The following is a 15,045-nucleotide window of genomic DNA, read 5'->3' as shown; positions in this document are numbered from 1 at the left end:
TAACCACTGGACCATTGACCGGTGCTCGTAAACATCTCATCAAATGTTCATTAAATAAACATTCTTGCCCTTAAAAATATATATTACCACTTAGAACGTAAGGGTTAACTATATACTATTTGAGATCGTGTTTAACAGGGGACTGTGGGGTGTTGAGCAGCGAGATGTCTTTTCACATTACATTTAAACTTCTGCAGGCAAGTACAGTCAAATAAGCAGGAACCAGGGAGGGGATTCTAAAGTCTAGCAGTTCGAGCGAAGAAACTATTAAGCTAAAAGACTTTCAGGCGTCTAGGGACCTCGACAGTGGAGGGGTGTGATTTTGCTGTTTGTCGGGTTAGTCAGGAGTATGTACGTTGCGGTGGCACAAGTGCCATGAGTTCTTCAGGGTGCATTTTATTAAATTGCTTGTAAAACTGGCACATTAATGCAACATTGCGTTGATGGGACAGACGTTGGAACTTGGTCAATAGTTCGGCACCTATTAAATTTGAAACTTTCTTTAGGCCTTGTCTAAGAGTGATATCTGCACCAGTCCAGATATGGAAACTATACTCAATGTGTGGGCGAATATTAGCTTTGTAGAGTTATCGGATACTCTCAAGTATGAGTACTTTTTTAGCACGGTAGAAGGAGCCCACTTTCTTTGCAGTAATGTCATCTATGTATTAGTTTCAATACCATGTTTTCCTATGAATGTTAAGACAAGGAGTTTGAAGGAGGAGCTCTCAGGTAGAGTATTATTTGTGTTACCAATTAGTGGTACTCTTAAACACAATACAACTCTTTCCCTTTCTTTGGGCACTTCGAACTGTCATTCTTCACAAACTTCGCCTTTGATTGTCTTAACACGTTGTTGAATAAAATCAATTAATATTGTATGGGTAGATTTTATCATTCTTTCTGTTAATAATGTGTGATACTATAGATTACTCCGCTCCCTACAGCTATGAAAATGAGTGACAATAAGAACACTCGCTGATCTATCGAACTGTACAGATTGATGATGTCATTGTTTTGTATCGGGGCTCCATGCCAGTAAGTAGAGATTATGTTTACTAGTATGAATTTAGGCGAGGATTATGTAGCACAAAAATGATTTTTAAAAATGTAACACAAAAACAAGGATTAAAAAAAGGGGGCAAGATAACAAAGTGACTCAGTAACATGCAACAACCGTCTCCAAAGATTTTCGTAACCGTCTGTCCCCATTCTTCCCGCGACTTCCTTTTATGTGGTCGAAAGGAAAGATTTTGCACACGAGCTGTGAGATTTTGCATTATTTTGTGAAACCGTTTAGTTATAAAAATTGTGGGCGCCGCCATCTTAATTCTTTTTTTCACCCACCCCGTCCGACAGCTTTATTCCACATGACGCACACATGCGCGGACGCTTTAATAGTAAGCTATTTACTTGGTATCCACAATTTTCCCTACAGATTACAGAGTACATGTCAGAATCACTTGACGGCAAATGGAAATAGACAATGTGATTGAGATAGGCGTTCAACGATTAGCTCTCTAGACAATACGCACTAGAAATGTAGGTTTCGAATAATATGATAACACTGTGTTAACATAATACCCGATGTATGTGCTTTTGATATGAACTCATATTTTTGCATTGGGCCAACTGTTCCAGACAGAGGTTAATTGTTATGGTGACATAAATATTGTCGTTCCCGCACATCTTATTTATACATGGTGTTCAAAAATGGGATTGTATAAAAAGAAAAAAAATTAAAACTAGATCGGGAATACAACAACCTATCCCAAGTCAAAAACGGTGAAACTTACGCAGCAAAGTCAACGGATGCAGGTGGGTGAGTTTGAATATCTCTTAAACCCTTACCCTCATACTTACACCTAAAGCGTTCATTCATTAACGCTTCAAACATTCTACGCATTTTGGCTTTTGGCCAAGATGAAAGTGTAGTATCTGTTCTTCAGATGCGGCACTTCCATTTCTCGTTCTCTTTCAGTGGAGGAGAAATCCTCCACGACTGAGACGATTTTTATTTTTGTACCTTTTCTCCACGTTAAAAAACGACCCTGGTGTCTAACTCTGTCCCGTGGGGAGGCATTGTAAATAGGTACAACAATCACTGAAAATGTCTAACCCATATGAACCCCCATCACAACGGACAGAAATCGACCAAGAAGCGTTCATGATGCAAATGCAGTAACAACAGCTTTCTATGCAAGAACAAATGATGCACCTTATGACATGTTTATTACCTGCCGCGCAACACGCAGCCACGCCATTTTTGCGCCACCCACGCGTTAAATCCAAGCGCCCAATCACAGAATCAGACTCGTCAGATAATAAATGGATTATCTTCAAAGATGCATGGCTCTGCTACAAAAAGATTACATAGCTCACCGGTCCCACAGAAACCCAAAACGAGCTATGGTCCGTATGCAGTTCGTCTGTTAACAAAATGCTGTTCAATTTCATTTGCCCAGATACCCTAAATAATGCCACAGAGGAACAACTGTTGGACACATCAAATCTGTTGCAATGAAGTCCGTCCACCCTGATGTATACCGGCAACACTTCTTTATCAGAAAGCAAGGTGACGGGGAAACTATCGCGTCTTTCATTTCATGGTTGAAGTCACAAGTGATGCTCTCCGCTTTCGAAAGGCAATATGGTTGCAAGAGCTAATGATGTACAACCTCATTATTTGAGGATATGACCCAGTCCCAGATCATTGCCGGCGTACAGGACATCTCTCACCAAAGCAAAATTTTGACAGAGATTAATTCCCTGCCAAAACTAAGCGACCTAACTGAACGCATGTTGACGCGAGAGTCGACTGCCAGAGCATTGAACCCCTTTTGACCAACAGAGACCCCACAAATCGCTCCAATAAATCTGTGTCGTCACAAAATTCCCACCATAGAATGACCAGTAATTCAGAGAACACACCCATAAGGCCGCAAGCAATGCCCCGCTCGGGGTAAATCATGTCAAAAATGCGGAAGAGAAACCCACTTCTCAAATACATCCCACAGCAGAACATTATCCAATGCTATAATGGAGGATCACCCTAATGACAACAACAGTGATGACACCTCTTTCATATCAACGATGAGTATACAACCCAGATGACAAAAGGAAATTCCACACGGTGCATGGACCAACAACCAGTTCACATCAAGCCGACCAGAGCCACCCACATTTATTAATATTACAGTCACATTGAATACAATGGCTCACAAGCACCTTGAACATTTGATGCATACAGATGTGGAACCACAAACCACTCAATTAACTGTCGTGACAGGTACTGGGGCCCAAACCTGGTGAGGATATATTGACCAGATGGAGAGGATGTATTAAATGGTCTTCGGTGCACTTCTAAGCATCTACTACACACTAGGCATCAATTACGTGCCGTAAATAACGACAACCTTCCCATCGCAGAAGCCCTAATCACCACGTTAACACTTGGTGATGTAACATGCTCGGGGATAATTTAAATCTGTCCCAAAATTAAGGGTCTATATATCCCAGAGACGGCCTTAAAAAACTAAAGATTAACGACGATGAGTTTCCAACGCAAATTAGAAGCCAGGCAACCACAACAAAAGTGGACCGTAAACCAACTAACAGTATATTAGCTCCTTGCAGATACCCATCCAGATCATTCTACCTACTACCACCAGACAGCCTGCCATTCCCCATGACACTCGATTATCGCAAAGACGTAGAAAATTGGATCAAGTGTCACTTTGCCAGCAGCGAATTCAACACATGTACACACAAAAAGTTGCAAGCTATGACTGGAGAACCGCTCATCATTACATTCTTGGGCAACTAACAACCCAAAGCCGTTCACAAGCCAATTCCTATCCTCCACCACTGAAAAGAAGCTGTCAGATCTCAGGTAGACACTAATATTCCACTGGGCATAATTGAACCAGTGCCAGCAGTTGTTGAGACCCTTCCCTACAGCTAGCACTGTATATTAGTTGATGGCAGCAGAAAAATCACACCCCAAAACTGCCATTAACTCCTCAGATGCTCCGCAACATAGCCCATGACGACATCTTACTAGATGCCTTATCAAACAACAAAATGGACAGCCTAGCCCACCAATTGCCTGTCTTACCCAAGCCAATACACATAAAAACCCAACATCCTCCAACAAAAATAATGCCAACACTGCCTACAATATTATATATATTACACCAATAGGGAATGAACATCTGCATATAACAGAGATAATACAAAACAAAGAACTAGAGACTATGTCTAGAGCTGTCTGTAACAAAGGACTACCCTTTAGATTTAAGAACTTCCAACTAGGATGACGTTTTTCTTTCTTTCAAAAATGTAATAGCTCATTAGTTAAAAAAAAGAACAATATTAGATTTATTTAATCCTTAATGCAGTGAACATTTTTATGACTTCTTTGCACGTGTCTCTCTCTTTCAAAAAAGAATACTGTCTTGTGCTTTCCCCTTCATCTCTTTTCACAGCAGTAATTGCTCTCATATGCAAATTAATATTAATAAACCGTCTATAGACAAAATATTATCTTTTCTCTTTCCTTTCCTGATTCCGTCACTCGACAGGATAGACAGAGGCACTGTCGTTTGCGTAAATCACGTTTTTCATTACTTTCGTCATTGTCAAAAGTCTTTCTAATATTGTATTTATAGAATTCATTCAGTTTCGAACTGAAAAAAAAATGAAGCTAACTTGTAACATTAACGTTTATTGATGCCCTATTTTCTTTTGATGTAAATAGACAAGCAAGCACTAAGTAATTGTTTTACAAGTACTTCTACAGAATGTGTTCAGTTGTCATGAGACCATCCTCCCAGGCCTTATCTTCTTTTGACAGTTTAATATTCGTTCATTATTATACCATCCTCCCAGGCATTGCCTTCCCTTTTTGAAAGAGGCAGTACAGTATATATTCATCCATCATGATGTCATCCCTCCCCCCGCCAAGTTGAGAAAAATATGTGATTAGAGGAGACAGATTTTTGTTAATCTAACGACTTTGCAATTATCAAACGTAAATACTGCTCAATTCTTGACTCACCTGTGACTTTGTCGATTGCATCCATCGCCTGCACAAATGAGGTGATTTTAACCCAATAGGGGGGATATTTGTAGCGTGCTGTGTCGAGCAGAAGGACAAGATCTTTCGTCGGATGGTAACCACCTATCGGGGAGAAATTAAAGTCTCCCATTTGTTTGAGTAACCGTCGAGAGTAAGATGCTACCACAAAAGAGTCGTCACGTTGCGAATAGTGTACCATTGCCTGCAAGGAACGGAGAGAGAGAAGAACAAGAAAAGAACAAACGTTACGGATACAACGGATAATTCATGTTGGAACTTTTTTGTTTCTTTGGTAAATACTCTCGGATTAATGTTTTCCAATGCAGTATCTTTTGTTCTCTCAAAGGATCATTGTGTAGTATCTGTGTTTACTTGTTGTTCATACATGTCAAGATTCGTCTTGGTTTTATTCTGGCATTTGGTGTCTGGTTGACTTTACTATCGATATCACCCTTTTTGGAATTAGGTAGTATTTAGATAGATCCTTAAAAATACGCTCTCCCAGTAATTATCTCCTCCTTTGGGAGGAAGGAGATTAATTAACAGTAGCCTGAAGCACTCCTACTATGAAATGGCACAGGTATTTTGGGCATCAATGTTTTTCCATGCAGTACCTTTTTATGCCTTTACTTATCATTTTGGTCATCGGGATCATTGTGTAGTATCTGTGTTTACTTGGTGTTTACACATACCAAGATTCGTTTTCGCTTCATTCTGGCATTTGGTGTCTCGTAGCGTTTGGATAGATCTTACAAGCTAGGCTCTCCCATGCATTATCTCCTCCCTTGGGAGAAAGGAGGTTAATTAACAGTAGCTTGAGGCACTTCCACTGTAAAATACAAACAGGTTCGTTCTCATGTATTTTTGGCTATAACCAAAGTGCCCCCCGGGGGGGGGGGATCTGGCTATACTCCTGCCAAAACATTTTGTATCACAGTGTGCTTAAGTGGTAAATTCATAACTCATGCTTCATATCGGATCACTGAAGTTAAGCAACGTTGATCCTGGTTAGTACTTAGACTGGTTACCATTTGGGTATTCTAAGTATTGTAAGAAAGCACTGGTCCGAAGTATACAAATAGATAATATCATTGCTGGAAATATAATCGAAGTTAAAAAAAAACGACCTGGCAAGTGAAGCAAATGCAAGAGAAATATAAGGAATTGCACATCAAGGTACGGTTAGGGTTCTAAACAATCTATCAGTTGGAGTCTCTGAACCAGTGGATTAATATCTAGCATTCGGTGGGATGCTTCATCTCCAGCATAAAAAAAACAAGCAAAAAGGAGGGGGTGAAAAGAAAACGTGTAACCTACTTAAAATTAGGGCAGTCTTTCAGTTACAATGCTTTTCTGTGTCATACGCTGACTTATGTCGCTTTCCAATATTTTTGGGTTGCTGTTTACCAACAAACAAGACCCACTGTCACAGTCTATTTTTTTTTTTTTTTTTTTGCTTATATTATTATTCCAGGATTACTCGTATTTAGGCTACTTTTAAGTAGGCAACCCTATCTTAATGACTTTAAATATGTTATGAATCAAAGATAATAAATTTAGGTGAATATGGGTATTATTATAGCTTTGGAGATATAGAAAACTGATTTTTTTCCTTAAAAATAAATACCGTATATTTCGGCATATAAGACGACCCTTAAAGTTAAAAAAAAAATCATCTTTAAAAACCAATATGTCATAAAATGTCAGGTGTTGCAATGTCTAGCCTAGGCTAAACAAACATGGTTTCGTGATTTAGCAATCGTCTTATACAACCGATTATATGATAAATTTATTAAAATTTGCTCCAATTTTGTACCTAGTCTTATCTAATGGTCACCTTATACGCCGAAATATACGGTGAGTGCTTTTCTTGCTTTAAATATTAAACAAGAGAAAACCGAATTTTTATTTAGCGTTTTTCAAACTGTTTGCGTAAACAGCCAACAGATACCAAAACGCTTATCCAATCAGAAGGCGAATATAGCAGACAAGTTAAATTATAAATTGATTACATCGTAAATTGGCGATTGCCAAGATATTGCATCAGAGAAAGGAAAAAAGGGGGAGGGGGTGGAAAAAAGTAAACAACCTTTAACAAAGGCAATAAAAGTATGTTAGGGTTAGTTTAGGGTTAGGTTAGGATTAAAGTAAACAAAAAAGGGTCGGTTTTTGTCTGTTTAAAATACTGGATCAGTACTGAAAAAAAAACTTTTTTTTATTTAAATTTCTCATAAATTATTTTATAAAAAATGTTTCATTAATTTGATCATCAGAAAACAAATTCTTTTCAAAAAAATAAATATACGATGAGTGTTTTTCTTGCTTTAAATATCAAATAAAAGAAAAGCTATTTTTTGTTTGGCTTTTCTCAAACTGTTCATGTAAACAGCCAACAGGTGCCTAAGCGCTTATCCAATCAGAAAGCGATAAAAGCAAGCAACAAATTAAATTGTTAATTGATTACATCGTAAATTGTTGCCATATATATATATATATATATATATATATATATATATATATATATATATATATATATATATGACTACTTCAACTAATTACATAAATTAATATATGAAAATATAATTTTATGCGTAAATTTTCAGTATTTACTTCAACAGCGCTCAATACATAGGTAGCTGCTATGCCATATATTTTTACACCTTACTTTTTTTCTTTTTTTTTACAAAGTGGTCACCACTTATCAAGGCCCAGAAGCCACTCGGGGATAAGGGTTATTGCGTGTACAGTACGTTAGTCTTGAGATTTGATAAAGTGTCTTACTAAAGGGAGCGGTTCATCAGGAATTTGTTTATGTTGGACTTGAAGACATCCAGGTTGTAGTCAAGTGGGAAACAGGCAAACGGAACAGAGTTCCACAGGCGTGCACTTCTAAGAAAGAAGCTTTGTTCATGGAATCTACGTTTTGGTTTTGGCATAGATAAAGAGTGGAGAAAATTTTTTACAGTGGTTTCAGCTAGACGGTTGTTTTTCGTGAAAGATTGGCGAGGGGAGACCAGGGATTAGAGCTCAGACGAGAACTTGCCATGGAAGTAACGATAAAACAAAGACAGGCTCGCAACGTCTCTCCTGTGGGAGAGAGGTTGCAGGGAAGAAAAAAGGGCATCCCCCACTAAGTTACGAAACCTATTTTGTACTCTGTCAGGGCAGGATAGGCTGTTTTTAGCAGCTCCTGCCCAGATGTAGCAGCAGTACCCCATCCTTGGACGTACTTGGCTTATATATATATATATATATATATATATATATATATATATATATATATATATATATAATTTTTAAAATGTAATTATCCACTGACACGTGTTTCGTCGTCTACGACTCATCAGAGTGGTTGTATGAGCCAAGTACGTCCAAGGATGGAGTACTGCTCCATATATATATATATATATATATATATATATATATATATATATATATATATATATATATATATATGACTCTATCTTTATCTCCATTCTCTCCATTTCTCCCTCATCTCTCTATCGCCCACTCCCCTCTCTTTATCTCTCTCACCCCTAAATATAACGTTTCACAGTAAAGGTCAATGGAGAAAAGAAAAACTATTCTAAATATCGCCCCCAACTCCGCCAACCCACTATTCGGTTGGTGCAAAAACAATATCATTTTTTTTCACATATGGTACTTTATACATGATTTCTGAATTAATTAATCTATCTATATAATTATAAAACTCAAATGACCTTGTAACGGGTGTTGTAACCCAACATCCGGTTTACGACTTCCAGTTGCGCACGCGTACATAAACATAAACCCATAACAGCGTCAACAAATAAACACAAATCGCTGGATCGATTTCGTTCGACCAAACGGACGTCCTTAGAAAAGTGAATATCTTAAATTTATTGAATAAAAACTTCAAGATATGGAAGTAAACGCAAAACATGATTACAAATAATACGTATAATCATCGACCTGTTTCATATATACGATATATATTATACTAAATAATCAACGCGACAATAAAACATATTGTTTTACTGTGTACGTTTTCAGCGTCCCAATTTTTTTTTGCATTTAAATTATCACAATAAACAATTGTTAATACTTTCTGTTGCTTTTTTACATCGTTCATTTCTGTATTATGTTTCGCATTTTTCTTACAAATAAATCTACTTTAACCCGTTGACAACCATAAGAGCATTTTACAACGGCTTTACCCACCACCGTCCTTTTTTTTAATGTATTCTCTATTTTTAATACACTTTTCTTAAAAAACATTCATACATTTTCTTCTACACTACCAACATAAATAAATAACCCTAAAAATATGTTTGTTTTTTTATTGCGTTACAAATAAATAATCAACGCGATAATAAAACGTATTGTTTTCCTGTGTACGTCTTCAGCGTCCCAATTGTTTTTTTTTTCGCGTTTAAATTAAAAGATATTTCAAAATTTGAATTTAACTTTAAGTATTATGATATCTGTTCGGTGTACATTTACCTATAAGTATGGCAAACCACTTATAATTCAATAGCTGTAAGTTTTTTTTTTTTTTAAATGAACAATTATAAACAGAACTATTCATAGAAATATATCTATATTCTTTTTTCATTTCAATATAATTTCATAGAAATGTTTCTGCTATGTCACAAAAAACTATTTTCTTTAGCTCACAAGTGTCACGCTTATACATTAATTCCATACCTAATATAACATACTGACTCAACGGGTATCGGGTAGTCTAGTTGATATATATAGCTGTCTTATATATAATAATTTGAAGCACGTTTTCCGCTTTATCGAATCATGTTATTCGTTACCGTTCTCAACATCTTCATTCCTTTTTTGCAGGCTTTTCGACAGCATGGACAAAATTCAAATCCGCATGATTTTCTTGTTCCAGTTCAAATTAGGCCAAAAAGCTGCCGTAACAGCTCGTGATATCAATGATGTTTTTGGACCAGGTACAACTAACGAATGAGTTGCACAACGGTGGTTCAAGAAATTTCGCAATGGTGACGAGAGCCTCGAAGATGAAGACGGTCGCGGCCGGCCGACTGAGGTTGATAACGAGCATTTGAAAACCTTAATTGAAGCCGATCCTCGCAATAACCACACAAGAAGTTGCTGTTGAACTCACGGTCGACCACTCAACAGCCATTTAAAGCAAATAGTAAAAAAGTTGGATGAGAGACGCTGAAGGGTACAAAAATAAGAATTGTCCCAGTCGTGAAGGATTTCTCCTCCACCGAAAGAGAACAAGAAATGGAAGTGCGGCATCCGAAGAACAGATGCTGCACTTTGATCCTGACCAAAAGGCCAAGAGTAGCGGTGAACCCGTGGAAAAAGAAAATGAAAAAAAAGGCAGCTGTAAACGACGAAAGGAAGAGAAAGAAAGACAGAGAAAAAAGATAAGATCATAGCTTATGGTGGGAGAACGTGATGACGTTAAATTGGCCTGACAGCCCGTGGGTGGCGAGGATACCAATGAAATTCCGATGTACAAAGCAAACAGTGTCGACCAACAGCTGGGCGATAAGTGACCCTATTGAAAAGACACGTGGCCTTTGTGGAATTGGATTCAGCTGTTTTTATGTCCTCTCAAAAATAATTAAGTTGGGCATCTCTGTTTTTACGACCTGTCAAGTTCCATTAGAGAACACCGAATGCCAACAGAGAAAGAAAGACAGCTCCTTTTTTGGGTATAGGCCGCCTGGCGAAGATTTGACGGACAGTGATCCCTTAATTCTGATTGGCCAACGACCTGAAACGGGAAGAGACCCAGTCCACGCCCCCACAATATAAGCAGCGAGCCTTGAGAGATTGACAGTCAGAGTTAGAGAGAGAGCTTTGCTTCCTTGGGTCCGACGAACGAAGATTCCCCCATCGATTGACCCTGTCACGTAGATAATTGAGTTGTCTGTCGGAGAGAGAAGAGGAAACCTCGCAGTTAACAAGTGGGCAGTCCCTAACTAAACAGCTAACTGCGATTGTACCCTGATTGAATACAAAGAAGTTTAAACAAAAAGAAACGCTTATTGACTTGGTCCCTTCAATTGTTTTGCATGACAAGTCTGTTTCAGGAAACCGGCCGTTGACATCATCGCCGAGAAAACACCAGAACCGACAACCGGGGGCATTCCACCACTGGACGACGCGCGGGTGACGTAAGTGTCACATAACTGTTGTCGATGACCTGAGATACCTCGTTTCGGTAGGAAACGTGCGAACGAATTTCCACGGGCACATAATTTTTTTTTCTTTCTCTCTTGAAGGCACAGGATCTCCCTGTGAGAGTGGGAAGGGAAAGTTGAAAGATTGGAAAAAAAAAAGAAAAAAAAACGAACTAAACAAGGAGGGAGAAAAAGAGAGAAAGCCAAAATTGAAAAAAAAAGAAAAAAAGGAAAGAAAGTAAACTCGAAACCAAAGCGCATCTTGAAAAAAAAAAGAAAAAAGAAGAAGGAAAAAAAACACAAGAGCAGACTGTTGAGCTGCAGATGACCATGGAGCGGCCACTGTGGGGAATTAGCGTACCCGCATATGGGGGAGACCCGAGGGGAGTCAAGGAGTGGTTGGCGATAATAGAAAAAAAAAGATTAGTATAAGGGTTGACCGATAGAGAAATGGTGCTGCTTGCCTGTGACGGAGCAGTCGCAGCGGCCTCTGAATATATATGCACATGCCTGGAAAGTAACCCGGGCATAGCCTGGTCTGATTTTCGCGATCAGGTGAAGAGGAAATTCGCTGGCGAAAAGACCACAGTGCAGGCGGTGCGCGAGCTGTCTCGAATAGAGATGGCCGACGGGGAAGATGTGGATAGACTGGTCGACCGCATGCAAGAACTGGCGGTCCTGGCGTATCCGGTGACCGAATACCGCGATATGCCCACAACCCAAGCAATGCTAGTGGACACAATGGTGGATGCATTGCGGGACGAAGCGACCAAAATAGAGGTGCTAAAGAGTTGCCCAGACACTCTAGAAGAAGCACGCAAAATAGCTAAGAACTATGCGTGGTTGCAGAAAAGAATAATGGGAGAGGAGTCGCGAAATAAGAGCCGGGAACTGGGGAACAGAATGAGATATGGGGCCGGAGGACTCGCCCGGGGCCAGCCTGGATTGGTGTGCTGGAACTGTGGCGGCGAGGGCCACAGGTCGAGAGAGTGCCCCACTGTCCACGAGAAGACACCCCGACATAATGGGAGAGTAAGAGTGGGCATCGTAAAGACCGAACTGAACGCGTGTCAGAGAGGAGGTAAAATTGACCGTTTCTCCTACATTCACCAGTCCTACAGGTGTTGGCGGTGTGGAGACCCGAGACATATTAGGAGGGACTGTCCTGACCGAGGAAAAAGCCACCCGAGGGCGAAAGATCCTCTGGAGAGAGGGAATCAGAACCAAACCCCACCCCCTCGGCGAATCTGTAGAGAAAGAGAGGTAGGGCAGACAGGTAGGGTTGGAAATCAGAATTAAGGGATCAAAATTGAAAAAAAAAAGAAAAAAAAGGAAAGAAAGTAAACTCGAAACCAAAGCGCATCTTGAAAAAAAAAAGAAAAAAGAAGAAGGAAAAAAAACAAAAATAAATAAACGCCACGAGTGAAGCCAGACGACGAACTTTAATCAACTGATTATAAAGTCTGAACAGCTCGTTAGTCATTCTCATCCACCAGTCGCAGAAGAACTAAAGTGCATCAGACCGTGTAAGTCCATTTTTTTTTGCTGGTTCCCTCTTTTGTATGCTTTGCTTTCAGCGGCTGTCTGTGTTTTGTGTTGGGCGCTGTTACACCTTGTAGGGGGCGAGGAGTGGTAGGAGTGAAAAAAAAAAAATAGATAATAACATAATGTATTCTCAGGGAGGATTCGGGGCGGGTCAGTCGATGGGGGAAGGGTCAGAGCAGACTGTTGAGCTGCAGATGACCATGGAGCGGCCACTGTGGGGATTTAGCGTACCCGCATATGGGGAGACCCAATGAAACCTATTAGGATGTATGTGCTGCTCTTTTTTTCTAGGGTGCTGTCCCTATTTAAGGGAGAAGCAGTACTCACCTTGTGTAACAAAACGAGATATGCGTTTCTGTGTGTGTCTTTCTTTCTCTCTTTCTACCACGTATGAAAGCGGCCGGTCGCTCGGATGTTTTCTATGACTGCCTCTTTTTTTTTTTTTTTTTTAATAAATCGTTTTTAATAATTTAATTTGGAATATTTTCTTAGTTATTATTATTAACATGATTATTATTGGATGTTTGTAATTACTTTTTAATCTACTCTTCTTTGAATTTGGAAGAACATACTTTCTAGCTACTGAAAATATGGAGTCAGAAGGTCTCTAACCGTTGATCGTCAATTAATTCCAAATATAGTCGAGTCTCCCTGTTAGCATTATATAAACAGAATACCTACTTATCCCCCATTTATTCGTCCATTACGCAAGAAATACATGGTATACTTGTTTTCTTCCAACCCAAGACAAATCTGATGGATAACAGTGGTTATTTATTCAATGTATTCTTTGTTTCAAATCGTTTACCAGTAGTGGGGGGAGGAGGAGACAGAGAGCTTGAAATCACTAACTGCTTATATCTTGTTAGCTCATGTCACTTACACTTATGAATGCCTCATTTGCTTCCAAAAAGACTCCCTTTTCCTAACACCCTCTTTTTTTGTTAGTCATGTGATGTCGTATACGTTTTAGTACTTTCCCACGGGCTAAGCAATTTTCAACTCGAGCGTCATCAATTTGACCTCGGCTAACCTCTCAACGGGTTTCGATTTCCTGTTATTCTCAACTAATTAAATTATATACTAGTTGATCTACTCACTCAGTATCTAGTATGTTGCCTACTTGTTTTCTTTAAGATTATTTGTTGTTACTTGTCAGCGACTTTTACAGTTATTTTCACAAAATAAGTGGTAGAAGATTAAGAAGAGGGAGAAAAAAAAGAGTGAGTGAGTGAGAGAGAGAGAGAGTGAGGGAGGGAGGGAGGGAGGGAGGGAGAGAGAGAGAGAGAGAAAGAGAGGGAGAGAGAAAGAAAGAAAGAGAGAGAGAGAGAGAGAGAGAGAGAGAGAGAGAGAAGGGTTTATAATGATCTCACCTGCCGGAAATTCTCTTCGGAATTAGAATCTGCACGACGCACAATTGTTGCATGCAGACAATTGCAATCAGCCAGAGATGCAAATTGTTCCAAGCTAATGGTCCTTTTTCTTCTTTTGCCTGTTCGGAAAGGACTGCTACAGTTCAGCATGTTCTCATGGTACCATCGCCACGGCTCTTTCCAAACAACCCCAGGATCGACACTCAACGCATTGAGGATCATCACCAACGATGAAAGACCACACAAGTCAGGTTCGTCCTCTGTACGGAATTGGGCAGCTAATTTAAAATAACAATTCATGTGACCAGTGGCCAAGGCCTCAGCAAATATCTGCTTGCCTTCTTCGGAATAGAAGGAAATGCAATCATCTGGAAGCGACAGGCGACATAATTCTTTTCCATTGTCTGACATTTCTGCAAAGATAAAGAAACGCACTTATTTGTTAACTAATATATATATATATATATATATATATATATATATATATATATATATATATATATATATATATATATATATATAATTTATATATATAATTCATATATATATATATATATATATAATTTAACTATAATTATAATATAATATATAAGTTAACTAACTTTCTTGGATTCTGCATTTTTGGATTTTACCGTCATTGGATACTTTACCCTTCACCAGACTATCCATTCACATGAAATCACTTTTTATTCACCCTATTCCCTCTGTTTCACTTTTTGTTATCAAGTAACTTCTATGACTTACTTGTAGTTTCATCAAATACTTTTGCAAGCCAAATCCGATCCCGCACTTTGCTAAATCCTACCCCCTTCTGAGAAGAAAAGTATTTCTTCGCCACTCCGCGGATTAAGGACTATCCACTTATTTAGTGTTTCCTTTTTAAAATTAA

The 15,045-nt window shown here is 38.9% G+C and overlaps 1 protein-coding gene across 1 annotated transcript; it reads right to left on the bottom strand.

Moving 5' to 3' along the window:
- Nucleotides 1-14,141: 14,141 nt before the first annotated feature.
- LOC145241687 (glutathione gamma-glutamylcysteinyltransferase-like) lies at nucleotides 14,142-14,567 on the bottom strand. The gene has a single exon (XM_080104813.1). The coding sequence runs from the start codon at nucleotides 14,565-14,567 to the stop codon at nucleotides 14,142-14,144; it is 426 nt and encodes a 141-aa protein (XP_079960939.1).
- Nucleotides 14,568-15,045: the final 478 nt, after the last annotated feature.

The sequence above is a fragment of the Euprymna scolopes genome, chromosome 20, assembly GCF_053919585.1.
Source record: "Euprymna scolopes isolate OS-2025 chromosome 20, ASM5391958v1, whole genome shotgun sequence".
Classification (NCBI taxonomy): Eukaryota; Metazoa; Mollusca; class Cephalopoda; order Sepiida; family Sepiolidae; genus Euprymna; species Euprymna scolopes.
Note: the sequence above shows the minus strand (reverse complement) of the source record. Positions and strands in the feature narration are given on the sequence as shown.

Coding starts and splice junctions, on each gene's coding strand:
- LOC145241687 (XM_080104813.1), bottom strand. CDS start 14,567: ATGTCAGACAATGGAAAAGAATTATGTCGCCTGTCGCTTCCAGATGAT.